The sequence below is a fragment of the Phocoena sinus genome, chromosome 20, assembly GCF_008692025.1.
Source record: "Phocoena sinus isolate mPhoSin1 chromosome 20, mPhoSin1.pri, whole genome shotgun sequence".
In the NCBI taxonomy this organism is placed as follows: Eukaryota; Metazoa; Chordata; class Mammalia; order Artiodactyla; family Phocoenidae; genus Phocoena; species Phocoena sinus.
Window position 1 is genome coordinate 37187889 of NC_045782.1, and position 27159 is coordinate 37215047.

At 42.8% G+C, this 27159-nt stretch overlaps 1 protein-coding gene and 1 pseudogene across 2 annotated transcripts in view; one reads left to right on the forward strand and one right to left on the reverse strand.

Annotated features, from left to right (window-relative positions):
• Window positions 1-532: 532 nt before the first annotated feature.
• Window positions 533-27159, reverse strand: part of CWC25 (CWC25 spliceosome associated protein homolog) — a 33847-nt gene continuing 7220 nt past the window's right edge. Inside the window, exons 3-11 of one of the 2 annotated variants that reach the window (XM_032617278.1) lie at window positions 23905-24141; window positions 20843-20912; window positions 20027-20154; window positions 19299-19362; window positions 18465-18676; window positions 17997-18095; window positions 3195-3299; window positions 2489-2650; window positions 533-2005 (exon numbers count right to left, since the gene is read on the reverse strand). In XM_032617278.1, the coding sequence (XP_032473169.1) occupies window positions 1891-2005; window positions 2489-2650; window positions 3195-3299; window positions 17997-18095; window positions 18465-18676; window positions 19299-19362; window positions 20027-20154; window positions 20843-20912; window positions 23905-24141 (1192 nt within the window). In that variant the 3' untranslated portion in view covers window positions 533-1890. The remainder of the gene's footprint in view (window positions 2006-2488; window positions 2651-3194; window positions 3300-17996; window positions 18096-18464; window positions 18677-19298; window positions 19363-20026; window positions 20155-20842; window positions 20913-23904; window positions 24142-27159) is intronic. The other variant, XM_032617279.1, reaches the window with a different exon arrangement.
• Window positions 25616-26349, forward strand: LOC116746053 (annotated as a pseudogene).

Here is a 27159-nt window from a genome sequence, read left to right on the forward strand (position 1 = left end):
ACTGCTCCGGAGGGGAGGAGGGGCGGAGGGGCGGGAATGCGAGGAGGGTGGGACGTACCATCCCCACCCCGGGGGAGAGAGGAGGACCACAGCGAGGGGTAAAGTCCTGCCGGGAAAGGAAAGAAACGCCCCCTCGCTGCACCCAGGCGTGGATCTTCCCACTCCCCTGGGCCCCGGGGCTCGCTCCACCCGCAGGACACGCCTCCTCCCCCCAGGGCCAATGAAAGGAGCCAGCCGGGAGCCCTGGGTTTTATGAATGGGTCCCGCTCCCACCCACTGGCTGCCGACCTCCTCCCGCCAAAGGGTCCAGTTAAGGGACAGGCCGGCACCGTTAAGACACCTATCCTTCGGTAGAGAATTATAATCATCTTACTCTCTGGCTCACTTGATGAAATCTTTGAGTAAACTGTCCACGGTTTGTTACATAATTCCTCTCAGACTAAGGCTCTCCATTTTATACTGGACACAAATTGCGGATCAATATTGTTCTGTATGGGAATTCGTTACTCAGCACAGGTGGCTTTTTGCACAGTTACAAAAATAAATGTAGCCTTTATTACCAATTAATAAAATAAAAGACATAATTAACCCTAGTATAGGGAAGCAGGATAAGGTGATTAAATGCCTAACAAGTGTATGTTACTTTCTCTCTGGGGAAAGACTGGGTTTTAAGCATAACAGTGCCTGGCATCATAAGTGCTCAAAAATATAAATCCAAATTCATTTTAAGCAGAGTTAGGAATTAGCAGAACAAGGAACTGGCCCAGCTAATGTGTGGGTCAAGAGTGCCTAGGACTTCCTGGGTCAAATGAGGGCTTCTGATAAAAGAGAAGGGAAAGGGGTAAAGACAAGGAGATGGATCCCATGAGTCTGGGTTTTTTGTTTTGTTTTGTTTAATACCTGACTAAAAAATAATAGCAAACAACTCCTGAAAATCGAGAATTGTAATAAGATTACTACATGATAAAAGGGAAGCCATGAAATAAACAGCTTCCATTATGTTTTCTTTTAAGAGCCAGGGAGCATACTGGCAGTTTGGTCCTGACTACTAAAATCATTTGACTTCAACACTGCACTGCCCACATCAGAGTACGCAGTGTAAATGGATAGATACCCTAGATCCTATCAATAAACCCAGGCCCCTCCACAACCAGCCAGATTCCAAGAGGAAAGAAAAGCTGACCTGCCTTACTGTGTTACTGGATAACAAGATACAATGTGGTTCTATTACATAGTAAAGCCACTTACCAAACAAGATATTCTAACAAAGCTAACTACTTTTTTTTAAAGCATGTAAAAATTATACATATACACAATATACTTTATAGTTTGAAAGACAGTCCAAATAGTTCAACAGTTCATTTAGGGGTTTTTTTTGCATTGTTTTCCCTTCCAGATTCTTTGTCACTCCCTTGGCTCTGCCCTAATCTGACATCATCTGTCACATTATCTACTAAATCAAGTAAATGTTCGTTTACCCTGGTAAGCACAAACTATCTGGGTGACTCTGGGGAGAGAGGTTTCTGAAAGGTCCAGTCTATTCTGAGGTGGCAGAATAGGTTTGTTCACACAGGTGGAGGGAAGAGGCATAAGGGAGCCTCCTTCCAGAGCAAGACGAGTGCTCACACCTTGATGTTCCAGTGCCCACCCATTTAACAACAGCTAAGACCTGCTCTGCACCCAGCAAGTTACTGAGGGTCCCATAGAGCAAGTCACACTGGTTCTCAAAAGAAGTGGGCTGTTTTTGGAATCCATGGAGGACAGTCACTTTGAACAGTGGTGGTTTGACATCTGTGGAAGAAGCCATTTGAACTCTTATAAAGAGAATTTTTAAGGGATCAGCAGCCTCCCTGGAAATTTCAGGAAAACCAGCAAGAGAGGGGATGGCTTTCATCTTTTCATAAAGTTCTTCTCCAGAGCTACTGAGGTTCTCTGTAGAGAGTAGATATTCCGCTTCACCCGATCTTCCAGAGAGGAGGTAGATGCACTCTCTAGCTTCATGCGGCTGGGAAGAGAAGACAGGTGAAAGTTAAGTAACATGCATTTGTCAACTGGTCAACTATCTGGCGGAGTAAGAAGAAACAGGTTGCTAGCCATAAAGCAGCTGCAGAAGCACAAACTCTCTTAAGCCCATGTAGATAACTTTCGAGTGACTCCATCTGGAACTCAATTTTTTATAAATTTATAAGGGAAATGTATCTGTTTTGGAAAATAAGTCCAAGCTTCATTTGAAAAAGGCTTCCTGAGCCATGAATTCTTAGGAGAAGGCCAAGGAGATTCAGTGAAAATACCAATTCACTTCTCCTCCCCTCAGATGAAAAACGTCCCACTGTCTGACCAGAAGCTGGGAGTAGTAACAATGGTGTCTGGGGGCTGAGCTCCGCACCGACACAGAAACACTGGGAACACAATGAATGAACCAGTTGCCCAACTGCCTCCTTGGGACCATCGCCACAAAAGCTGATAGGCAGGAAAATGATGCACTCACTGGATAAACTTCCCATCCCGGGAGTCTAGCTTTTCCAGCCTCTGCTCCCGTTCATCATCCTTAGCGTGCCTCTTGAGGATGTTCAGCCTCTCTTCCTCCCGCCACTTGGCGTTTTCCATCATCTCTTGCCGTTTTCGCTCTAGCTCCTCTGATGAGAGCTTTCTGTTGAACACAAAAATCACCCTAAGATCTACTTCTCTCCCAGCAACAACAACAACAAATAGAGAAACACCACAGGGAGAAGAGAAACCAAGTAGGACCCCAGGTTCTCTAGCCCATGGCTCTCTTCTCTCAGAAATGCCCAGCCCAGTGCCACACTCAGCATGAGTTTCCTTCCTTCCTAATATCTTATTCAGGTGGTTGCACTCAAATTTCAAAGACTTTTAGTGAAGGATTCCATACTCTCACTCAATAATCTCTGGAGTAATTACTCTGAAACATTAAATACAAAAAAATAAACTGAGAACTAATCAGGAGCCTCAGGCTATGGCAATTATATTCCAGTTGTTTGCTCAACAACTTATAAAACAGGGGACTAAGTTCATCCATGTAACGGTTAACATCTACCACCTACCCACTAGAGGTGCTTAGAAATTCATGGACGTAGTGCACGCGTATACCACTTTAGGACTAAGCTAGAAGCAAGATGTCTGAAGAATTCAATTTAGCCTCGGACAGTAATAGGTAGGTCTTTCCTGGCACTCACTGCAAATGAAGAGCAAGAAGAGGAGGTGATGAACCAGCTCGATCACTACCAATGTCAGACATCCATATCCATTGCTTCTCAAATTTGTGTGATGTACTGATCCCCCTTTAAAAGGAAAAATAAGTATCGGAGTCCCATAAGGGAGTGGGAGCCCAATTTTGAGAAAATTAAGATACTAAAATTTGACATTTAGTTATCTATAGCGAAATGAAAAGCCTCCCCTTCAAAAACCCCACTAACTAAAATACATAAAAGCACAAGAAGACGGAAGAGGAAATAACACTAAATGAGAGATGTGAACAAATTGTCAGAAGATGCAAGTGGATGAAGGAGTAGTAACCACGTTAACAGATTAGAGGAAACTGAATCCTAAGTGCCTGATACTGATCAGAAGCAAGATATTCACAATGCAAAACCCGGGAAAGGTTCAGGGACTGCAGGAACCAAGCACTTTGGAGGGTGGTGCTCAGGGTTGAAAACAAAGGGACTCATTTAAGGTCTGTATAAGGAGCAATTAAGACATTCTGGGGTCCTCATGCCTGACTCGGGGAAGCCCGTGACTACTCTCCCGAACATCTACAGGAGACCCTCCAGAAGGCAGACCCTCCAGTAGTTTCTGAGAAATTGAACCACATAGGAGAATGACACCAGACAGGTACATGTAAAAGAATGAAATTAGAACATTTTCTCACATCACATAACAAAAATAAACTCAAAATGGATTAAACACCTAAATGTAAGACCGGAAACCATAAAACTCCTAGTTTTATGGACGTGGAGTTCATCTCTCTCCACGGATACATGAGGAATACATCTATAAATACAACAATTCTCACAGAACACTGGCTGAAAACTAGCAGAAGACCTTGGACCCCAGAAAGGACTATAAAGATCCCTGCATAACTGGGTAGGACGGAAAAAAAAGAAGGGAGAAGGAGGAAGAAAGGAAGCGGATGGGGACCTGCACTCTGGGGCGGGGGAGCTGAAGCAGAGGAGAGTCCTGAATTCGGGGAAACCCCCTCTCCGACGGGAAAATCGATTGGGACAGAAGGGAAGCATTTGAGGCTGTTGGAAGAGGGTGAAGTGGCCAGTCTGTGGCAGACGGGACAGAGTGAGAAATACACAGATGGTCCGTACCGCGGGCCTGCAGGCCCCAGACTGGGACGTGTGTTCACAGGTGTGCAAGGGGGCTGGGAGCTGGTGCATGGGGATTGGAGAACGGGCCCAGAGTGAGAACCGCTGCTGGATGTGGGAAGATGAACTGAGGGGACGAGAGGGAGGAAATCTGCAGCAAGAAATGCCTATGTAGGACGACTGGACTGCCATGAAAGCAGGCGCTACTGCTGAGTCACATGCATGGGGAGGAGCCACTACTGTAACCTCTCTCTCCCCACACGCCGGCGCCTGCCAATGACAATAAAAGAAGCCCGCTCAGGGCTGGCCCTCACACGCCTGCTGCCGGATGCCAGAAAAACCCTGGCCAGGGCTGGCCCTCATGTGCCTTATGCTGGGCGCCAGAAAAGGCCCTCACTAGGGCCATATCTCTTGCGCTCGTGGCCGCCGGCTTCCCTGCGCATTTGGCACGGCCTGGGCTCCCGCGATCCAAGCAGTCGGACCACCTCTGTACCCCGTCCTCACAGGGGCAGACCCAAGAGCTCCAAGGCAGCCTCAGGACCAGACTCCTGTGGGTGGACCACACACAGAGGTGGGGATAAAACCAAAGCTGAACGCCAGGGACAGGGTAACTAAGGAAGAAGATTGAAAATCTTTCCATCAGCTATACAAGCTGCAGATTAAATCCCCAGGATCAGCTAGGTAGACCCTGCGTCTGTGGAATATCTGAGTAGACAATGAGTGTTTCCCACAAATGAAAACGGTCTAGCTCTGGCAGCTGTGGACTTTGGGGGCAAGCACACACAGGAACTGTGCCAGATCTGAGTCTGAGTGGTGCTCACAGGGCCCACAGCAGGTCCAGAGACCAGCCCAGAGGCAGAGGAGCCTCTTGGGGAGGCGGAGGTGGGCTGTGGCTCATGGCATGTGAAAGGACACTTACAGCAGAGACCCCAGGGAAACATAATTATTACTATTAATTTTATTATGTTTTGATTCATTCTGTTGTTGGTTCTAGCTTTTTTTTTGGTTTCTTTTTTTGTTTGTTGTTGTGTTAGTTTTTTTTTTTTCAGTCTTTTGGGATCTCCATGTTTTATTACATATTTTTATTGTTTATTTTTATTTTTTATACAATTTTATTTTTACTTTGCTCTTCTGTGTTCTTTTCCCTTATTTTCTTCCTTCCTCATTTTCTTTTTCTTTTTTGAATCTTTTCATTTCTACTTTGTTTTTCTGTCGTCCTGTGTTTTTTCCCTTTTTATTTTCTTTCATTATTATTATCTTTTTAATCATTTTAATCAGTTTGTTCTGTTTCCTTGCTTTACTCCTCAGCTGGCACACTGCTTTGGTTTTGTTTTTAGATCATGTGTTTTTGCTAGTTTTAATCCTAATTGTTTGATTTCATTTGTGAGTTCTTCTCTTTGTCTGGTTCTCCTGTTTTCTGTTTTACTGGGCTCTGTTTTTGTTTCTTTTACATGAGTGTGTGCTTCCTTGTTTCTGCTTTTGTTTGTTTGATTTTGTTTTTACCATTTCTCCAGGGTTTTGTCTTTTTCTTTAATATATTTTCTATTTTATTGTTTTATATGTCTGTTTCTACGTTGCTTTTCTGTTGTTCTGTCTTCTTTCCCCTTTCTCTCTCTTCTTCTTTTTATATCACTTTTTGTCGGTTTGTTTCGTTTCTTTGCTTCATTCTTCGGTTGGTGCTCTGCTCTGGTTTTGTTTCGGGGCTTCTGTCAGCTTTCTTCTTAATTGTTTGATTTCGTTCTTGGGTTCTTTTGTTTGTCTGGTTGTTACCTTGCTATTTGATTTATTTAGCTCTGTTCTTGTTTCTTTTGTGTGTGTGCTTCCTTGTTTCTGTTTGTTTGATTTTACTGTTTACCATTTGTCTGGGGTTTTGTTAGTCTATTTTTTAATCCCCTTTATTGCTGGGATGAGCGACTTGTGGGGTCTTGGTCCTTCAACCACAAGTCGGGCCTGGGATTCTGGAGTGGGAGCACCAAGTCCAGGATGCTGGACCAATAGAGAATTCCTGGCCCCAGGGGAGATTAATCGCCGAGAGCTCTCACGGAGGCCTCTATATGAATCCAAGACCTGGCTCCGCCCAACTGCCAGCAGCTCCCAGTGCTGGATGCATCACACCAAACACCAAGCAACAAACAAGACAGGAACACAAACCCACCCATCAGCACACAGACTACCTAAAGTCATACTAAGCTCACAGACACCCCAAAACACACCACCTGACACGGCCCTACGCAGCAGAGGGAAAAGACTCAGCTCCACCCACCAGAACGCAGGCACCAGGCCCTCCCATCAGCAGGCCTACACAAGACACTGGACCAACCCCACAACCGGGGGCAGAGAAGAGGAGCAAGAGGAACTACAAGCCTGCACCCTAGGGAAAGGAGACATCAAATATTGTAAATTGGACAAAATGAGAAGACAGAGAAATATCTTACAGACAAAGGAGCAAGATAAAAACCCACAAGACCAAATAAATGAGGGGGAAATAGGCAAACTACCTGAAAAAGAATTCAGAGTAATGATAGTAAAGATGATCCAAAATCTTGGAAATAGAATAGAGAAAATATAAGAAACCTTTAACAAGGACCTAGAAGAACTAAAGAGCAAACAAACAGTCATGAACAACACAATAACTGAAATTAAAAATACTGCAGAAGGAATCAATAGCAAAATAACTGAGGCAGAAGAATGGATACGTGAGCTGGAAGATAGAATGGTGGAAATAACTGCCGCACATCAGAATAAAGAAAAAAGAATGAAAAGAATGGAGGCCAGTCTCACAGACCTCTGGGCCAACATTAAGTGCACCAACATTCGAATTATAGGCATCCCAGAAAAAGAAGAAAAAAAGAAAGGGTCTGAGAAAATATTTTAAGAGATTATGGTTAAAAACTTCCCCAACATGGGAAAGGAAATAGTCAATCAAGTCCAGGAAGCACAGAGTCCCACAAAGATTAAAGCCAAGGAGAAACACGCCAAGACACATATTAATCAAACTAACAAAAACTAAAAACACAAAGAAAAAATATTAAAAGCAGCAAGGGAAAAGCAACAAATAACATACAAGGGAATCCCCATAAGGTTAACAGCTGGTCTTTCAGCAGAAACTCTACAGGCCAGAAGGGAGTGGCAAGATATATTTAAAGTGATGAAAGGGCAAAACCCACAACCAAGATTACTCTACGCAGCAAGGATCTCATTCAGATTTGACGGAGAAATCAAAAGCTTTACAGAGAAGCAAAAGGTGAGAGAATTCAGCACCACCAAACCAGCTTTACAACAAATGCTAAAGGAACTTCTCTAGGCAGGAAACACAAGAGAAGGAAAAGACCTACAATAACAAACCGAAACAATTAAAAAAATGGTAATAGGAACATACGTATCGATAACTACCTTAAATGTAAATGGATTAAATGCTCCAACCAAAAGACATAGACAGGCTGAATGGATACAAAAACAAGACCCATATATATGCTGTCTACAAGAGACCCACTTCAGACCTAGGGACACATACAGACCAAAAGTGAGGGGATGGAGAAAGATATTGCATGCAAATGGAAATCAAAAGAAAGCTGGAGTAGCAATACTCATATAAGACAAAATAGACTTTAAAATAAAGACTATTATAAGAGACAAGGAAGGACACTATATAATCATCAAGGGATCACTCCAAAAAGAAGATATAACAATTGTAAATATCTATGGACCCAACATAGGAGCACATCAATAAATAAGGCAAATGCTAACAGCCATAAAAGGGGCACTCAACAGCAACACAGTAATAGTAGGTGACTTTAACACCCCACTTACACCAAAGGACAGATAATCCAAACAGAAAATAAATAAGGAAACACAAGCTTTAAATGACATATTAGACCAGATGGACTTAATTGATATTTATAGGACATTCCATCCAAAAACAACAGAATACACTTTCTTCTCAAGGGCACACATAACATTCTCCAGGACAGATCACATCTTGGGTCACAAATCAAGCCTCAGTAAATTTAAGAAAACTGAAATCGTATCAAGCATCTTTTCCGACCACAATGCTATGAGACTAGATATCAATTACAGGAATAAAACCTGTAAAAAATACAAACACATGGAGATTAAACAATATGCTACTAAGCAACCAAGAGATCACTGAAGAAATCAAAGAGGAAATCAAAAAATACCTACAAACAAATGACAATGAAAACAAAACAACGCAAAACCTATGGGCTGCAGCAAAAGCAGTTCTAAGAGGGAAGTTTATAGCAATACAATCCTACCTCAAGAAACAAGAAACATCTCAAACAACCTAAGCTTACACCTAAAGCAATTAGAGAAAGAAGAACAAAAAACCTCCAAAGTTAGCAGAAGGAAAAAAATCATAAAGATCAGGTAAGAAATAAATGAAAATGAAATGAGGGAAACAATAGCAAAGATCAATAAAACTCAAAGCTGGTTCTTTGAGAAGATAACCAAAATTGATAAACCATTAGCCAGACTCATCAGGAAAAATAGGGAGAAGACTCAAATCAACAGAATTAGAAATGAAAAATAACAACTGACACGGCAGAAATACAAAGGATCATGAGAGACTACTACAAGCAATTATATGCCAATAAAATGGACATCCTGGAAGAAATGGACAAATTCTTAGAAAAGTACAACCTTCCAAGACTGAACCAGGAAGAAACAGAAAACATGAACAGACCAATCACAAGCACTGAAATTGAGACTGTGATTAAAAACCTTCCAACAGGGGCTTCCCTGGTGGTGCAGTGGATAAGAATCTGCCTGCCAATGCAGGGAACACAGGTTCGATCCCTGGTCTGGGAAGATCCCACATGCCGTGCAGCAACTAAGCCTGTGCGCCACAACTACTGAGCCTGCACTCTAGAGCCCGTGAGCCACAACTACTGAAGGCCACAAGCCTAGAGCTTGTGCTCCGCAACAAGAGAAGCCACAACAATAAGAAGCCCATGCACTGCAACGAAGAGTAGCCCCCACTCGCTGCAGCTAGAGAAAGCCCACGCACAGCAACGAAGACCCAACGCAGCCACAAATAAAAAACAAATACATAGGGCTTCCCTGGTGGCGCAGTGTTTGAGAGTCCGCCTGCCGATGCAGGGGACACGGGTTCGTGCCCCGGTCCTGGAAGATCCCACATGCCGTGGAGTGGCTGGGCCCGTGAGTCATGGCCGCTGAGCCTGCGCGTCCGGAGCCTGTGCTCCGCAACAGTGAGAGGCCCGCGTACCGCCAAAAAAAAAAAAAAAAAAAAAAAAACAAATACATAGATAAATTTATTAAAAAAAAAAAACAAAACCTTCCAACAAACAAAAGCCCAGGACCCGATGGCTTCACAGGCGAATTCTATCAAACATTTACAGAAAAGCTAACACCTATCCTTCTCAAACTCTTCCAGAATATAGCAGAGGGAGGAATACTCCAAAATGCATTCTATGAGGCCACCATCACCCTGATACCAAACCCAAAGATGTCACAAAAAAAGAAAATTACAGGCCAATATCACTGATGAACATAGATGCAAAAATCCTCAACAAAATGTTAGCAAACAGAATCCAACAGCACATTACAAGGATCGCACCCCATGATCAAGTGGGGTTTATCTCAGGAATGCAAGGATTCTTCAATATACGCAAATCAATCAATGTGACATACCATATTAACAAACTGAAGGATAAAAACCATATGATCATCTCAGTAGACGCAGAGAAAGCTTTTGACAAAATTCAACACCCATTTATGATAAAAACTCTCCAGAAAGTGGGCATAGAGGGAACCTACCTCAACATAATAAAAGCCATACGTGACAAACCCACAGCCAACATCATTCTCAATGGTGAAAAACTGAAAGCATTTCCTCTAAGATCAGGAGCAAGACAAGGGTGCCCACTCACACCACTATAATTCAAAATAGCTTTGGAAGTTTTAGCCACAACAGTCAGAAAAGAAAAATAAAAGGAATCCAAATTGAAAAAGAAGGAGTAAAAATGTCACTGTTTGCAGATGACATGATACTATAGACAGAAAATCCTAAAGATGTCACCAGAAAACTACTAGAGCTAATCAATGAATCTGGTAAAGTAGCAGGATACAAAATTAATGCACAGCAATCTCTTGCATTCCTAAACACTAGCAACAAAAAATCAGAAAGAGAAATCAAGGAAACACTCATTTACCACTGCAATAAAAAGAATAAAATACCTAGGAATAAACCTACCTAAGGAGGCAAAAGACCTATATGCAGAAAACTATAAGACACTGATGAAAGAAATCAAAGATGATACACACAGATGGAAAGATATACCATGTTCTTGGATTGGAAGAATCAACAATGTGAAAATAACTGTACTACCCAAAGCAATCTACAGATTCAGTGCAATCCCTATCACATTACCAATGGCATTTTTCACAGAACTAGAACAAAAAATTTTACTATTTGTATGGAAACACAAAAGACCCTAATAGCCAAAGCAATCTTGAGAAAGAAAAACAGCACTGAAGCAATCAGGCTCCCTGACTTCAGACTGTACTACAAAGCTACAGTAATCAAGACAGTATGGTACTGGCACAAAAACAGAAATATAGGTCAATGGAACAGGATACAAAGCCCAGAGATAAACCCACACACATATGGTCACCTTATCTTTGACAAAGGAGGCAAGAATATACAATGGAGAAAAGACAGCTTCTTCAATAAGTGCACCTGGGAAAACTGGACAGCTACATGTAAAAGAATGAAATTAGAACAATTCCTAAAACCATACACAAAAACAAACTCAAAATGGATTAAAGACCTAAGTGTTAAGGCCAGACATTATAAAACTCTTAGAGGAAAACATAGGCAGAACTCTTTGACATAAATCACAGCAAGATCTTCTCTGACCCACCTCCTACACTAAGGGAAATAAAATCAAAAATAAACAAGGGGGACCTAACGAAACTTAACAGCTTTTGCACAGCAAAGGAAACCATAAACAAGACAGAAAGACAGCCCTCAGAATGGGAGAAAATATTTGCAAATGAAGCAACTGACAAAGGATTAATCTCCAAAATTTACAAGCAGCTCATGCAGCTCAATATCAAAAAAACAACCCAGGGGATTCCCCGGTGGCACAGTGGTTGAGAGTCTGCCTGCCGATGCAGGGGACACCAGTTTGTGCCCTGGTCCAGGAGGATCCCACATGCCGTGGAGCGGCTGGGCCCGTGAGCCATGGCTGCTGAGCCTGCGAGTCCGGAGCCTATGCTCCGCAACGGGAGAGGCCACAACAGTGAGAGGCCCGCGTACCACAAACACACACACAAAAAAACCCCCAAAACGAACAAAAAAAGCCAACCCAATCCAAAAATGGGCAGAAGACCTAAATAGACATTTCTCCAAAGAAGATATACAGATTGCCAACAAACACATGAAAAGATGCTCAGCATCACTAATCATTAGAGAAATGCATATCAAAACTACAATGAGAGGGCTTCCCTGGTGGCACAGTGGTTGAGAGTCTGCCTGCCGATGCAGGGGACACAGGTTCATGCCCCGGTCCAGGAAGATCCCACATGCCGTGAAGTGACTGGGCCCGTGAGCCATGGCCACTGAGCCTGTGCGTCCGGAGCCTGTGCTCCGCAATGGGAGAGGCCACAACAGTGAGAGGACTGCGTATGGCAAAAAAAAAAAAAAAAAAGCCACAATGAGGTATCACCTCACACCAGTCAGAATGGCCATCATCAAAAAATCTACAAACAATAAATGCTGAAGAGGGGGTGGAGAAAAGGGAACCCTCCTGCACTGTTGGTGGGAATGTAAATGGATACAGCCACTGTGGAGAACAGTATGGAGGTTTTTTAAAAAACTAAAAATAGAACTACCATATGACCCAGCAATCCCACTCATGGGCAAATACCCTGAGAAAACCATAATTCAAAAAGATACATGTACCACAATGTTCATTGCAGCACTATTTACAATTGCCAAGACATGGAAGCAACCTAAACATCCATCGACAGATGAATGGATAAAGAAGGTGTGGCATTTATATACAATGGAATATTACTCAGCCATAAAAAGGAATGAAATTGAGTTATTTGTAATGAGGTGGATGGACCCAGAGTCTACCATACAAAGTGAAGTAAGTCAGAAAGAGAAAAACAAATATTGTATGCTAATGCACATATATGGAATCTAAAAAACCAGTACTGATGAACCTAGTGGCAGGGCAGGAGTAAAGACGCAGATGTAGAGAACAGACTTGAGGACACAGAGCGGGAAGGGGAAACTGGGACAAAGTGAGGGAGTAGCACTGACATACATACACTACCAAATGTAAAATGGATGGCTAGTGGGAAGCTGCTCCATAGCACAGGGAGATCGATGCTTTGTGGTGACCTAGAGGGGTGGGATAGGGAGGATGGGAGGAAGCCTCAAGAGGGAGGGGATATGGGAATATGTGTATACTTATAGCTGATTCACTTTGTTGTACAACAGAAACTAACACAACATTGTAAAGCAATTATAATCCAATAAAGATAGTTTTAAAAATAATATATAAAAAAAGAAACATAGGCAGAACATTCTTTGACATAAGTCACAGCAATTATTTGTTTAGATCTGTCTCCTCAGACAAAGGAAACAAAAGTCAAAATAAACAAATGGGACCTGATTAAACTTGAAAGCTTTTGCACAGCAAAGGAAACTATCAACAAAACAAAAAAAATGAGACTTCCCTGGTAGCACAATGGTTAAGAATCCACCTGCCAATGCAGGGGACATGGGTTTGAACCCTGGTCCAGGAAGATCCCACATGCCGCACAGCATCTAAGCCCGTGTGCCACAACTACTGAGCCTCCGCTCTAGAGCCCATAAGCCACAACTACTGAGCCCGCATGCCACAAGATGAGCCCACACGCCTAGAGCCCATGCTCCGCAGCAACAGAAGCCACTGCAGTGAGAAGCCCGCACACTGCAATGGAGAGTAGCCCCCGCTCGCTGCAACTAGAGAAAGCCCGTGTGCAGCTATGGAGACCCAATGCAGCCAAAAATAAATAAATTTATTTAAAAAACCCAAACAGGGGCTTCCCTGGTGGCACAGTGGTTGAGAGTCCACCTGCCGCTGCAGGGGACGTGGGTTCGTGCCCCGGTCCGGGAAGATCCCACATGCCACAGAGCCGTGGGCCCGGGGGCCACGGCCGCTGAGCCTGCGCATCCGGAGCCTGTGCTCCGCAGCGGGAGAGGCGGCAACGGTGAGAGGTCCGCGTACCGCAAAAAAAAAAAAAAAAAAAAACCCAAACATGTACTCATGATACAATGTGAGTGTGGGAAGAGTGCCTGTTCACATTTGTACGCTGGTGAGTTTAAGGAACTTGAAAAAAAAAGAAAAAAAAAGTTAAGTTAGGTTAAGACATTTTTCCAAAGAAGATATAGTCTTCTATATCTTCTTGTGCATGTTGGCTAGTCTTCTTATAGTCAACATGTACATGAAAAGATGCTCAACATTGCTAATCATCAGGGAAATGAAACCAAAACCACAATGAGATATCACCTCACACCTGAAGAATGGCTGGTGTCAAAAAGACCACAAATAACAAAGGTCAGTGAGGATGTGGAGAAAAGGGAACCCTACTTACCCTGCTGGTGGGAATGTAAATTAGTGCAGCCACTATGGAAAGCAGTATGGAGGTTCTTCAAAAAAGTAAACATAGAACTACCATATGATCCAGCAATTCCACTCTTTTTTTTTGCCACGCCATGCAAGATCTTTGTTCCCTGACCAGGGATCGAACCTGTGCCCCCTGCAGTGGAAGCACAGAGTCCTAACCACTGGACTGCCAGGGAATTCCCAGCAATTCCACTCTTGAGTATATATCCAGAGAAAATAAAAACACTAATTTGAAGAGATACATGCACCCCAATGTTCATAGCAGCATTATTTATAATAGCCAAGATATGAAGCAACCTAAGTGTCCATCAACAGAAGACTGGATAAAGAAGATGTGGTATATAATGGAATATTACTCAGCCATAAAGAAGAGTGAAAATTTTGCCATTTGCCACAACATGGATGGACTTGGAGGATATTATGCTTAGTAAAATAACTCAGAGAAAGACTGTATGTTATTATATGTGGAATCTAAAAAATGATACAAATGAATGACTATAACAAAATAGAAAACAGACACACAGATGTAGAGAACAAACTAGTGGTAAACAGTGGGGAGGGGGATGGAGGAGGAACAAGATAAGAGTAGGGGAATAAGAGGTACAAACTACTATGTATAAAATAAATATGATACAAGGATATATTATACTGCACAGGGAATACAGCCAATATTTTATAATAACTTTAAATGGGGTATAATCTATAAAAATATTGAATCACTATGTTGTACACCTGAAACTGATATAATATTATAAATAAACTACATTTTTAAAAAAGGTGTCTATTGGGGCTTCCCTCATGGCGCAGTGGTTGAGAGTCCACCTGCCAATGCAGGGAACACGGGTTTGTGCCCCGGTCCGGGAAGATCCCACATGCCGTGGAGCGGCTGGGCCTGTGAGCTATGGCCGCTGGGCCTGCGTGTCCGGAGCCTGTGCTCCACAACAGGAGAGGCCCACGTACCGCAAAAAAAAAAAAAAAAAAAAAAAAAAAAAAAAAAAGGTGTCTATTATTTGATCAAAACAATTAAAGAAATTGTGCCTTAATAATAGTAATTAATACAAGAATAGTAACTCCATTTTCTATTTCCTATTGCCACCTTTCTTCTGGGCAATTTACAAGCCCAACAGAAGGAATTTTAGCCACTTCTGGGGTATGACCTTATAGTAGTGATTTTTGTTAGTTTGTTTTGAGCATACACATTTTTTAAAATTATAAGTGTTGCGGGGCTTCCCTGGTGGCGCAGTGCCTGAGAATCTGTCTGCCAATGCAGGGGATGTGGGTTTGAGCCCTGGTCCAGGAAGATTCCGCATGCCACAGAGCAGCTAAGCTCGTGTACCACAACTAGTGAGCCTCTGCTCTGGAGCCTGCGAGCCACAACTACTGAGGCTGCATGCCACAACTACTGAAGCCCGCGCACCTAGAGCCCGTGCTCTGCAACAAGACAGGTCACCATAATGAGAAGCCTGCACACCACAATGAAGAGTGGCCCCCTCTCGCTGCAACTGGAGAAAGCCCACGCACAGCATGGAAGACTCAACGCAGTCAAAAATAAATTAATTAAATAAATTTTTTTAAAAAAGTGTTGTGATATCGTGATATCTATCACATATAGAATGCATAAACAAGGTCCTACTGTATAGCACAGGGAACTGTATTCAATATCCTGTGATAAACCATAATGGAAAAGAATATGAAGAAGAATGTGCATATGTGTGTGTGTGTGTGTGTGTGTGTGTGTGTGTGTGTAACTGAATCACTTTGCTGTACAGCAGAAATTAATACAACATTGCAAATCAACTACATTTGAATAATTCTTTTTTAAGTGCTGTGTTGACTATAAGAAATTTAGGAAGCACTGAAAGCAATGGAAAAATAATGTGGAATCCCTCAGTCCCCAAAAAAACTTAAGAGAAAAAGAAAGTCTTAGTCTGTAAAAATCGCTTTAAATTGAGAGCCTCACTGCTAAAGAAAAGCTTCAGCTGACAAGAAAGTTGTTTTAGATCACTAATTAAAACAAAACATACACACAAAAGAGAACTCAAAAAATTTTAAATTCTTACAGAACTCTCAGGCCCTTGAGGAAATATCCAGTGACTCTCAATCTGAGAAACAGTGGAACTAGTAGTGCTAAGAAAGGTTTTACAGCCAAAACTTTTCTTTTGTCTTAATTCAGCACCATCTTTGGTGTTCAACTCCCTGGAACACCAAACCAAAACAAAGAGATATCATAGAATCCATGCTTTCAAGTTTCTGTGTTTCCATTCCTGGAAGACAAGTCTTGAGGGCTCTAACTCACTTTATTTATTTATTTTTTAAAAATTTTACTGGGACTTCCCTGGTGGCACGGTGGTTAGGAATCTGCCTGCCAATGTAGGGGACACAGGTTCAAGCCTTGGTCCGGGAAGATTCCACATGCCGCGGAGCAACTAAGCCCATGTGCCACAACTACTGAGCCTGAGCTCTGGAGCCCGCGAGCCACAACTACTGAGCCCAAGTGCCACAACTACTGAAGCCCACATGCCTAAAGCCCATGCTCCGCAACAAGAGAAGCCACCGCAATGAGAAGTCCGCACACCGCAACGAAGAGTAGCCCCTACTAGCTGCAACTAGAGAAAGCCCGCACACAGCATCGAAGACCCAACGTAGCCAAAAATAATAAATAAATTTATTTAGAAAAAAAACTTTATTGAAGTATTGGTCTATTGGTCCTATAGAGTAGGACCTTGTTGTTTATTCTAACTCATTTTAAATCACAAAATTCAACAAAGATTCTAAGGGCGATAAGAAAGGCTGACAAAGTGAGACAAATTTAAGTGATGGCAGATGGCAAAAGAGACAGAAAAACAAAGCGGGATCTGAAAAAGCAGACCTTGCGCTGACCAAGAGCCTTAAAATACATCAAAAAAAATACACTCATGAGCATCCATCCCTAAGAACAGCATGAATTACAGCACAGCAGAAGAACTGACCCAGTGTCACCAATAAAAGATTAAATTATGCATAATATACCCTCCCTCTCTGGGAAGGCAGGGAAATATGTACATGCGTATTTTGGAAAGTTGCCAGTGAAAATGAAACCTTAAACTTAGGGAATCAGGCAATTAAAAGTTAAAAGGGAGTTTAGGGTTTGCCTCTCTTCTAACAGCATACTGAATAGAAGAGGTTGTTAGGAACTCTCAGTGGTTCTCAGTGCTGGTTGTGCACTGGAACCACTGGGATGCTTTAAAAATACTGATGTCTGGGCCCATCCCCAGAGACTGTGATGTAATAGGGCTGGGGTGCAACAAGGGATTGATTGGGATTTTGGTTTTTCTTTAAGCTTTCCAGGTGATTCTAATGTGCAGCCAACGGGGGGAGGCAGTTAAAGGAAGTACACAAAAGTTGCCCAAGTCAACTAAACTTTTTTTTTTTTTATGAGATCTTCGTTCCTTGACCAGGGATTGAACTGGAGCCCACGGCAGTGAAAGCGCCGAGTCGTAACCACTGGACTGCGAGGGAATTCCCTCATCTAAACTTCTAAGAGCAATCGAGACCCCTAGGGACAGCCTTTCATGGGCACAGCCAACTCCCCTCAGGTCCCATGACTGCACACCCATGTTCTGTCTGACCCACACCACACCCAACTCATACACAGAGTTTATCTTAGGGTGTCTGCCCTCAAGGAGACCACCTTCCTGCTTCCCTTTCAGCTGATGCCTCAAGAAAGGAGCATACTCTTAAGAAAAGCTTCCTGTAGAAATCTCTGTGAGAATACATGTTTACAGGTGTTGAGAGACAATCACTTAGTGAATTGGTCATTAGTTCAATAGTTCAAAACTATTTACTTTGTCCTTTCAATGTGACTCGCATGGGGTGGGGGGCAGGGCAGATGGTTAAAAGTTGACCAAGATGAATAAAAGAGGGATGGGCGAAAAAGGTGATATAGATTATCCACTTGCCCTGGTCTGAGCCATTCCAAGACTCGGGCCTGAAAGTCTGAAGTTAACCTACTGGGCTCTTGACTCACCTGGTGTACCCATGACCATGCCGCCTTTGGTAGATGTCTTTTTTAGGTGATAGGCTCTTACTTCGGCCTCTGTCTCTCCTATTTACCTTAGAGTTGTGCCTGTAACAGACACAGAGGGCAGAGAGGAGAAGAGCTTTTTCAATACAGTGGCTTTTATCATGTCCCTCAAATGATGGAAGAAAAGCTAACAGTTTTAGAACTATAATCCAAATTGAAGAAAATAGAGGGAAGAAGTGGAAGAAAAACAAAGGCATAAGGATACATAAGATTTGATATTAATCTCACTCTAGAGATTCCACATATATAAATATGTAGTTCTAGGGGTCTGAGCTTTACATTAAAAAAAAAAAGTAAAGATAATAACAAAGCAAAGACATTTGGAAGAGTTGATGAACAGACATCGTAAATACCAGCTGTAACCAGGCCCCCACCTTCACAGGTTATTTCCCGCTGAATTCCCATACTCACGGTTTGCTTGGCCTTGGGGACCGTGACCTTCTGCCTGGGGATCGAGACCTCCTGTCCCGAGACCCTGCTTCTCTGGTGCTCTTCTTGCTGGCATGTCTGGGAGGTGAGGGAGAGGAGCTTCTGGACCTGGAGTAATTCTTCAACCCACGCACTCGCTTTTGCTCAGCTGTCAGAGGACCCTGCAGTCCCTGGCTATGGTCAGAGTTCCTGACCTATATCATCAAGGAAAGGAAGAAAAGTTATTCATAGGAAAATCTAGCAGCTCAGGAAAAGATGCAGTGAAACAAGAAAATGAATAAGCACTGAGGTTCTGTAAGGAGCCAACTGGGTATACCAATCCCATCACACAGTTACCACTGAGAGCTGTATAAACTTACGAAAGTTATCCTCAGAATGCCCTAAGAGGATGTATCACCCAACCACCTAAATTGGCTTGGCTCTTTGCTACAGCCTAAGGAGGAGCAGGAGGCAGAATACGGAGGACAGGACCTCAGGTTAAACATACTCAGGGGAAAAAAGGAATCCAGAGGGATGTACATTTATCAAAAAGTCATCAACCCTTAACATGTACGCATTTCATGTAAGTTATATGCAGAGGGATGGACGGAATGCCTAAATGCCCACTGGTAGTTTAGCCTCTCTGCTCAAAGGGCCCTCAGCCATAGTCAGAGGCTCAGGGATAAGGAATGGGCCTGTTCTCCAGTCTGTGCCGCCCAAACTCCCTTCTTTCCGCACGTCTGATTGGCTGCTAAATATGCTCTGTGTCCAAAAAGGTACCCAGGTTGGCACGTTCCAGTCCCTCAGTCACTCCCTTTGAGAAGCCCATATCCTTACCTGTAAGCCATATCCAGGGACTTTGGACAAAACAGGGGAAGAATTTGCCATCTTCTTTTGAGATCTAAGAGATTAAAACACATATTCATTGAAAAAGAAAATGCCTAAAGGTCCAGTTTACAGCTCTTGTGCTGAGACGTGCTTCCTGTTTCAAACGTGACCTCTCCCACCTCCCGGCTCTCACATGGGAGTGTGTTTCTCTATCTTTGCTGGAAGATGCATCAGCGCAGTCATGTTTTTACTGAGAAAAACCGTGGGCCTTGCTTCTCAGCCCCAGCGCCCGAGCACATTCTCCTCTCACCTCGTGCTGCTATTCTAGGGACTACGAGTGAGTCAGCAGAGACAACGCTGGCGGCTCCCGCAAAGGAGACACACAGAACAGGTCCAGATGGGCCCATTAATGCATTTGGGAAAAAAAAAAAAAAAAAAAGCCTCTATAAAACCCACGTAAGTCTTGCAGGAATGAAGAGCTGAGATGAAAGTCATATCCAGGATGTCTGACCTAAGACTGACACAGCTACAGCCAGCTCCCCTGGGGGTTTCGCCAACTCCTCCGGGAACTCAAGTGCTAGCTGGCCAGCTCTGGGGGCAGAGGGCCGGTGTGCAAGTGTTCTCCACTGAACCCCCAGAACCTGGTGGCTCCTGGCCCGGAGCAGGTATTCAGTTCGTATCTGTGGAATGAATGAGTGAGTGAATCAACGGTGCAGGACGCCGTTCCACACACTCACCTCTCCCGGCCGTGCTCATCCTCGCTGCTGCCACGATCGCTGCCTGAGCTTCTGTGCTTATGTTTCTTGTGCTTCTTTTTCTTCTCCTTCTTTTTCTTCTTCTCCTTTTTTTCCAGACTCATTTGCAACTAGAAAATGCCCAGAACATAACCGCGCAAGATTACTGGGACCCCTGTCAGTCCCTCTGAGGGGCCAGGGTCATGTGTAAACTACCTGCCTCCAGGCCTCAGGGTCTACAGGGGTCCAGGACATGATCAGACGTCCCCTGTCGAGAAGACTAGAGGGTCTGGACCCTGGTTGTGCACAAACGCCCCTAGACTACTGAACGGACCCTCTGGTGGGTGGGGCTGGGAATCTGTGTTTTGAAACAGTCCCCAGAACCACTGCTTAGGAATTCCCATTTGTCAAAAGACTGCAACTCTGCTGACAGTAAGCAGGGACCACAAGATCAACCTTTAAATTTTCCAATCCAAGAACAATCACATAATATGTTACATGAGTGATGAACGGGCCCTAAAGGCTTGAAACCACCTGGTCTCCTGAACACACTGCATGATCATGCTGTCCACAGGCACATCCCAATACCCCTCTTTTTCTGGAAGAATGATGTCACATGCTGTTTTTCCAACCAAAAGACATAAAAGAGAAAATCAAGCATAATTAAGCTTTATATGTTAAGATTGCACAAAATCACCAGGAGAAGGTCTCTAAAAGACAAAAATGTTTAAAGCCATGCTGCTTTCCCTCTCATAAGAGTAAATGGAGAGGAGTTTTCCTGTTAAGTAGCTCTTGATGCTTATTTGATGTACTACTTACCAATTCTTTGATTTTCTTCATTTTCACAGGATTATTCAATACCTCTCTTTTTTTCTCTTCTTCTTTCTTCCTAAAGAGAAGTTATAAAAATCATGATTCTTTCTTTCAGAAAAGGGGATTAAACCATTCATTCTACTCTCCATGATTCTATACAGCAATCTTTCTTCTCAGTGCAGGCAGACAGGCCCCATGGTGCAATCTGCATGATTGTGTGGAAGCCAGAAATCTTTCCCAAATCTGCATAAGGGATTGAATATTGTGGGGAAAGTTCACACTGGTTCCCTGTTGTGCAAGAAAGTGAGTTTGGTCTGTTGCTTATTAAGCTTCATGCTCAGGGCTTCCCAACTGGTCAAGTAAATGTATGTCATCTTGTGTATCAAACGTATGCAACATTTCAATACTACCTCCACTGTTTAGCATGATAACCCCTGGGAAATAAACAGAATGGATACCTCTTTCAAGAAGTCTTACTCTCACATAGGGTTCATAGGAGGGTAAACTGGTCAACCTTCCCGGAGGACAATTCGGCAACATTTATCACAGCCTGTACATACTCACAAACTCTTTAATCTTACAAACGCTTCCTCAAGAATTTGTTACTGAAAGGATATAATCAAGGAAGGTCACTAAAAAGGTGTTCATGTTATAACAATGAAAACTTGGAAACAAGTTAGGGATCCAACAGGAGAATATTAATAAATTATGGTAGAGACTTCCCTGGTGGGCCAGTGGTTAAGAATCCGCCTTCCAATGCAGGGGATGCAGGTTCAATCACTGGTCAGGGAACTAAGATCCCACATGCTGGGCCAACTAAGCCCACACACCACAGCTAGAGAGGCCACGCACCACAATGAAAGATCCTGCGTGTCGCAACTAAGACCTGATGCAACCAAAAATAAATAAGTAAAAATTTTAAAAAACAAAACAAAAAAAAAGAAAGGGAAGGTGTCAAAAAAATGTTTTAAAATAAATAAATAAATTATGGTATATCCATACAATATAGATATTAAAAATGATGTGACAGAAGTATAGTCAGCAACACAGAAAAATGTCCCATATATATGATTAGGTGATAAAAAGGAGTTTATAAAATAATATGCACAATATTTGTACACCAATGTTCATAGTAGCATTATTCACAATAACCAAAAGGTGGAAATAACCCAAATGTGCACGACAGATGAATGGATTAAAAAATGTGGTATACACATGCAACGGAATATTATTCAGCCTTAAAAAGGAAGGAAATTTTGATACATGCTACAACATGGATGAACCTTGAGGACATTATGCTAAGTAAAATAAGCCAGTCACAAAAAAACAAATATTGAATGATTTCAACTTTTATGAGGTTCAGAATAGTCCGACTCATAGAAATGAAAAGTACAATAGTTGTTCCCAGGGGCTGGGGCGAAAAGGAAATGAAGAGTTGTTGCTTAATGGATACAGATTTTCAGTTATGCAAGATGAAAAATTTCTGGAGATTGGTTGCACAACAATTTGGATACCCTTACTACTGAACTATATATATACTTAAAATGGTTAAAATGGTAAATTTTATGTCATGTGTATTTTACCACAATTTTTAAAAAGAAGGAAATTCTGACACATGCTGTAACACAAATGAACCTTGATGACATTATGCTGAGTGAAATAGGTCAGTCACAAAAGGACAAATACCATATGATTCCACTTATATGGGTAACTACAGTAGTTACATTCATAGGGACAGAAAGTAGAAGTGGCTGCCAGGAGCTGGGAAGAGGAGAGAATGGGGACTTACTGTTTAATGAGTATAAGGGTTCAGTTGCGAAGATGAAAAAGTTCTGGAGAAGGATAGGTAGTGGTGATGGTTGCACAATGCTGTGAATATACTTACTGCCACTGAAACGTACACTTAAAAATAGTTAAAATGGGACTTCCGTGGGGCGCAGTGGTTAAGAATCTGCCTGCCAATGCAGGTGACATGGGTTTGAGCCCTGGTCCGGGAAGATGCCACATGCCATGGAGCAGCTAAGCCTGTGCACCACAACTACTGAGCCTGTGCTCTAGACCCTGTGAGCCACAACTACTGAGCCCACACGGCACAACTACTGAAGCCCATGCGCTCTAGGGCCTGTGCTTCAAAACAAAAGAAGCCACCGCAGTGAGAAGCACGCACACCGCAGTGAAGAGTAGCCCCCGCTCGCCACAACTAGAGAAAGCCCGTGTGCAGCAGTGAAGACCCAATGCAGCCAAAAATAAATAAATTTATTTAAAAAACCCAAACATGTACTCATGATACAATGTGAGTGTGGGAAGAGTGCCTGCTCACATTTGTACGCTGGTGAGTTTAAGGAACTTGAAAAAAAAGAAAAAAGAAGTTAAGATGGTAAATTTTATGTTATGTGTATTTTACCACAATTAATTAAGACACTAACAAAATGGGAGAAAATATTTACATATAAATATATATCTGTAATATATAGATAACTTTAAAAGAATTTTCAAAAGAAATTAAATAAGAAATAAACATTTTTTAATGTTCAGCCTTACACACTTGAAATAAAATAAATGGAAATTAAAAACAAAAAAAACGCACCACATGATTTCATTTAACACCCAAAATGCAGCTCTACTTTGATCTGTTACATATTAGGGTTAAATAAAATTCTAAAGTTTCTTTTCAAAGGGTTCTGCTGCAAAAAACAAACAAAAGGGAGGGGTAGAGGGGAGGGGAAAAGGCCTATTCAACCCCCCAGCCAACTCTACACATATCCCCCAATTTCTAAGAAGCTGCCAGTCTTTCTCACCTTGCTTCTACCTCTTATTTTTGTTTAAGGGCCAAAGGTAAATGAATAAATTTGGTCTGGCCTGGTACATTTACCAATCTCTTCCCAAACAGCCTAGTTCAGGCACCCTTAATAGAGCCTCCTTTTCAACATCAGAAGCCCAGATGGAGACAAATCCTTTTACATGGCAGACAAAAGCCAACAGGAAACCAACTGCAAAGCAAGAGGTGAGATACCATCTCTGCTAAGCATCTCTGTAATAAAACCCCCTTCTCAGCCGCTCATCAGTACCTGATGATGAAGAGCGGATCCTCCCGGATTTTGCTGGCCATGTCAAGAAGGGAATTGGCACCTGATGGGGCAAAGATAGAGCCTGGGAGGAGTCCTGTCTCAGAAGAACAGCCTGCTTCCTTCTCCTCCATCTTCTCAAAAACGTATTTGTCAATGGGACGCCCCAGCAAGTACTCATCACGGTTCACCATCCCACCAGGACCCTGGTACATCCAGTCCAATTTTTCTTCCTTTTTCCTAGTTGAAGAAAAAAAAAAATACAGTCAAAGAAAATGTAGACTTCTCAAACCTACACACAAAACCTGAACATGAGGGATAGATAAGCACAGCTGGGGGAATCCCCTGGCGGCCCAGTGGTTAGGACTCCATGCTCTCACTGCCAAGGGTGCAGGTTTGATCATTGCTGGTCAGGGAACAAGGATCCTGCAGGCCTCAAGGCGTGGCCAAACTTTAAAAAAAAAAAAAGGCACAGCTGGTCAGAACTGGACTCATTCTACAGGCCCCTTAGCAAGGGCTAAACACCACAGCTCATGGGGCACTTGGGAAGAAACGGTACTTGCTGTCATGGAGTTTACATTTTAGGAGAGAGATCATTTCCACACACCTAAAGCAATTTATGAGGAAAAAAAAGTTCCTCAGCCTGGGGCATGGATCTTCTGCTCAGGGTTTCTCAAGTCTCCTTTACAAAGTCTTTATGTTGTGCTTTCATTTCGAGGATAATCTGAAAGAGCTAACATGCATGTTCTGGATCAGCTCATCACGAAAACAATTTCAGTGACCACATATGCAGTTGTGTTTACTGTGTGTTTCGGTGCTTACTGTCACCTTGGCACCAGTGGTAATATACATTCGAGGGGATAATGAGAAAAGACCAGCAATAACAAGTTATGCTTTCAAGCCAAAAGAGGGAAGCCAAATTATGTCACAGTATCATGCCAAATATTTTCCTGTGGTTCTAAGAGAAAAAAAGTGGTGAGAAAATTGAGCCCTCACACAACGGACAGTAAAGGTGTGTTGAACTCATTCATAAGAGCATGTGTTGGAGCAGCCAATACCACATTCACACTACAAGTAGCAAAGCAGGTTCAGCGAAACAATATTATCTATAACAGTAGGTGCAATGGTTTTTGACTATGACTTTTAAATTTTGTATAATTATTTTTGTTTAAGATTATATAACAACTATGAGCATAAATAATACCTTCCTAGTTATATCTTTGCATATGTCTTTAATAAAAATAATTTAAACCAATAATAGAGGGTCTAACCCTTCAGATTTCTTTTCCTATTATAAGGATTGGCTTGAGAAACACTATAGTCTATGATTAAGAATTGATTGTGGGGCTTCCCTGGTGGTGCGGTGGTTAAGAATCCGCCTGCCAATGCAGGGGACACGGGTTTGAGCCCTGGTCCAGGAAGATCCCACATGCTGCGGAGCAACTGAGCCCGTGTGCCACAACTGCTGAAGCCCGCGTGCCTGGAGCCTGTGCTTCCCAACGGGAGAAGCCTCCACAATGAGAGGCCCGTGCACCACAACGAAGAGTAACCCCTGCTCAACGCAACTGAAGAAAGCCTGAGTGCAGCAACAAAGACTCAATGCAGCTATAAATAAATAAATTTATTTTAAAAAAAGAAAACAGAATTGATTGTGGGCCACAGGGGTCAGGCTCCACCCAGCTTACCCAATCTCACTCACACCACTGGGGTCAAGATGGAGGAGCAAGAGTGAGAGCCGTGCCCCGGAGAACTATGTGGAAAACTGTGGTGGGGCCTTTATGATGGGTACCACAGGTAGTAGTGTCTTTTATGCAATTAAAGGTTTTCACCATTCTCCAGTGGGAGTAAACCAGAGACTACGTGGGAGTTTGACAGCTATTAAAACCAGGCCTCCGGGCTTCCCTGGTGGCGCAGCGGTTGAGAGTCTGCCTGCTGATGCAGGGGACACGGGTTTGTGCCCCAGTCCGGGAAGATCCCACATGCCGCGGAGCGGCTGGGCCCGTGAGCCATGGCCACTGAGCTTGCACGTCTGGAGCCTGTGCTCCGCAACGAGAGAGGCCACAACAGTGAGAGGTCTGTGTACCGCCAAAAAAAAAAAAAACAAAAACAGGCCTCCACAGTTAGGAGGTGGCTTTGCAGTTTGGGGAGGTCTGTTTTCCATGATTCTCTGCTGGATGGTGCATGTTAGAAAGACCTCTGGAATTCTGTCACAAGTGAAGCCTTCACAGGAGTCATATTGGCAGCCAAAAGGGACCAGTGGCCACAGTTGCTGGGTCAGCTGTGACTGGTGGCATTCTCCTAGGGTTAATTGGAGGAGCTGGTATCGTACTGACAAGATCTGCCTCTGTGTAGTTTCCCAATGGTCCTCGGTTTGCTGAAGATCCATCCCCGGTGCCTTCAACTCAGTTACCACCCTCACCTTTTGGAGACTATCAACAATATCAATGAGTTCTTTCCCAGAATTTCTTTAACAGAATAAGCTGTAATTCAAGAAGGATTTTGGAAGATCAAGATACAATGTATTTTTAAATCACAGGTGAGACAACCATGGCCAAATAGGCTATTAAGAGATAGTGAGCACTTTTTTCTATTTAAAGGAACATGGGGGATGGGTGTAAAAAGACAATACAGTTATTTATTCACAGTTGGACTGTATTTATAATCAAAATACATGTCTAACAGCATTAAAAGAAACTAATAAGTGCTTAGAAGATGAAGAACCAAGGGACAAATAACAGTGAAACAAAACCATCATTTCCTTGGAGACTTCTCTGCCTGGTTTTGTGGGTTCTGTTATTCAAACAATAAAAAACTCCTGGGGGTTGGAGGGAACTGACTGTGAAAGGCAGACTACATAAGAGCTTAAAGAGGTCTGAGCAAGAAGACCGGTGGTGACTAGAATATTCTGGCAAGCTCATTTTCCTGAAAGGCAGTATAACATAATGGTTAAGAGCACAAGCTCTGGAGTCAGGCAACATGGATTTGAATCCCGGCTCTAAAGCCAAGCAACTCATCTGAGCACTGGTGTCCTCACCTGTAAAATGAGGATAAAAGAGTACCTGCCTCATAGGGTTGTTGGGGATTAAATAAGTCAATGAATTTTTAAGGTGTTCAGAAGAGTGCACGGCACAAAGTAAGTACTAAATAAACACTAGCTAGTCTGTTTTGTTTTGTCTTTGTTTTACTTCAAGGGCAACTCATCAACTGGCAGAAGAAACATAAATGTATTGAGATAAAATATGTACTTCATAATTTCTT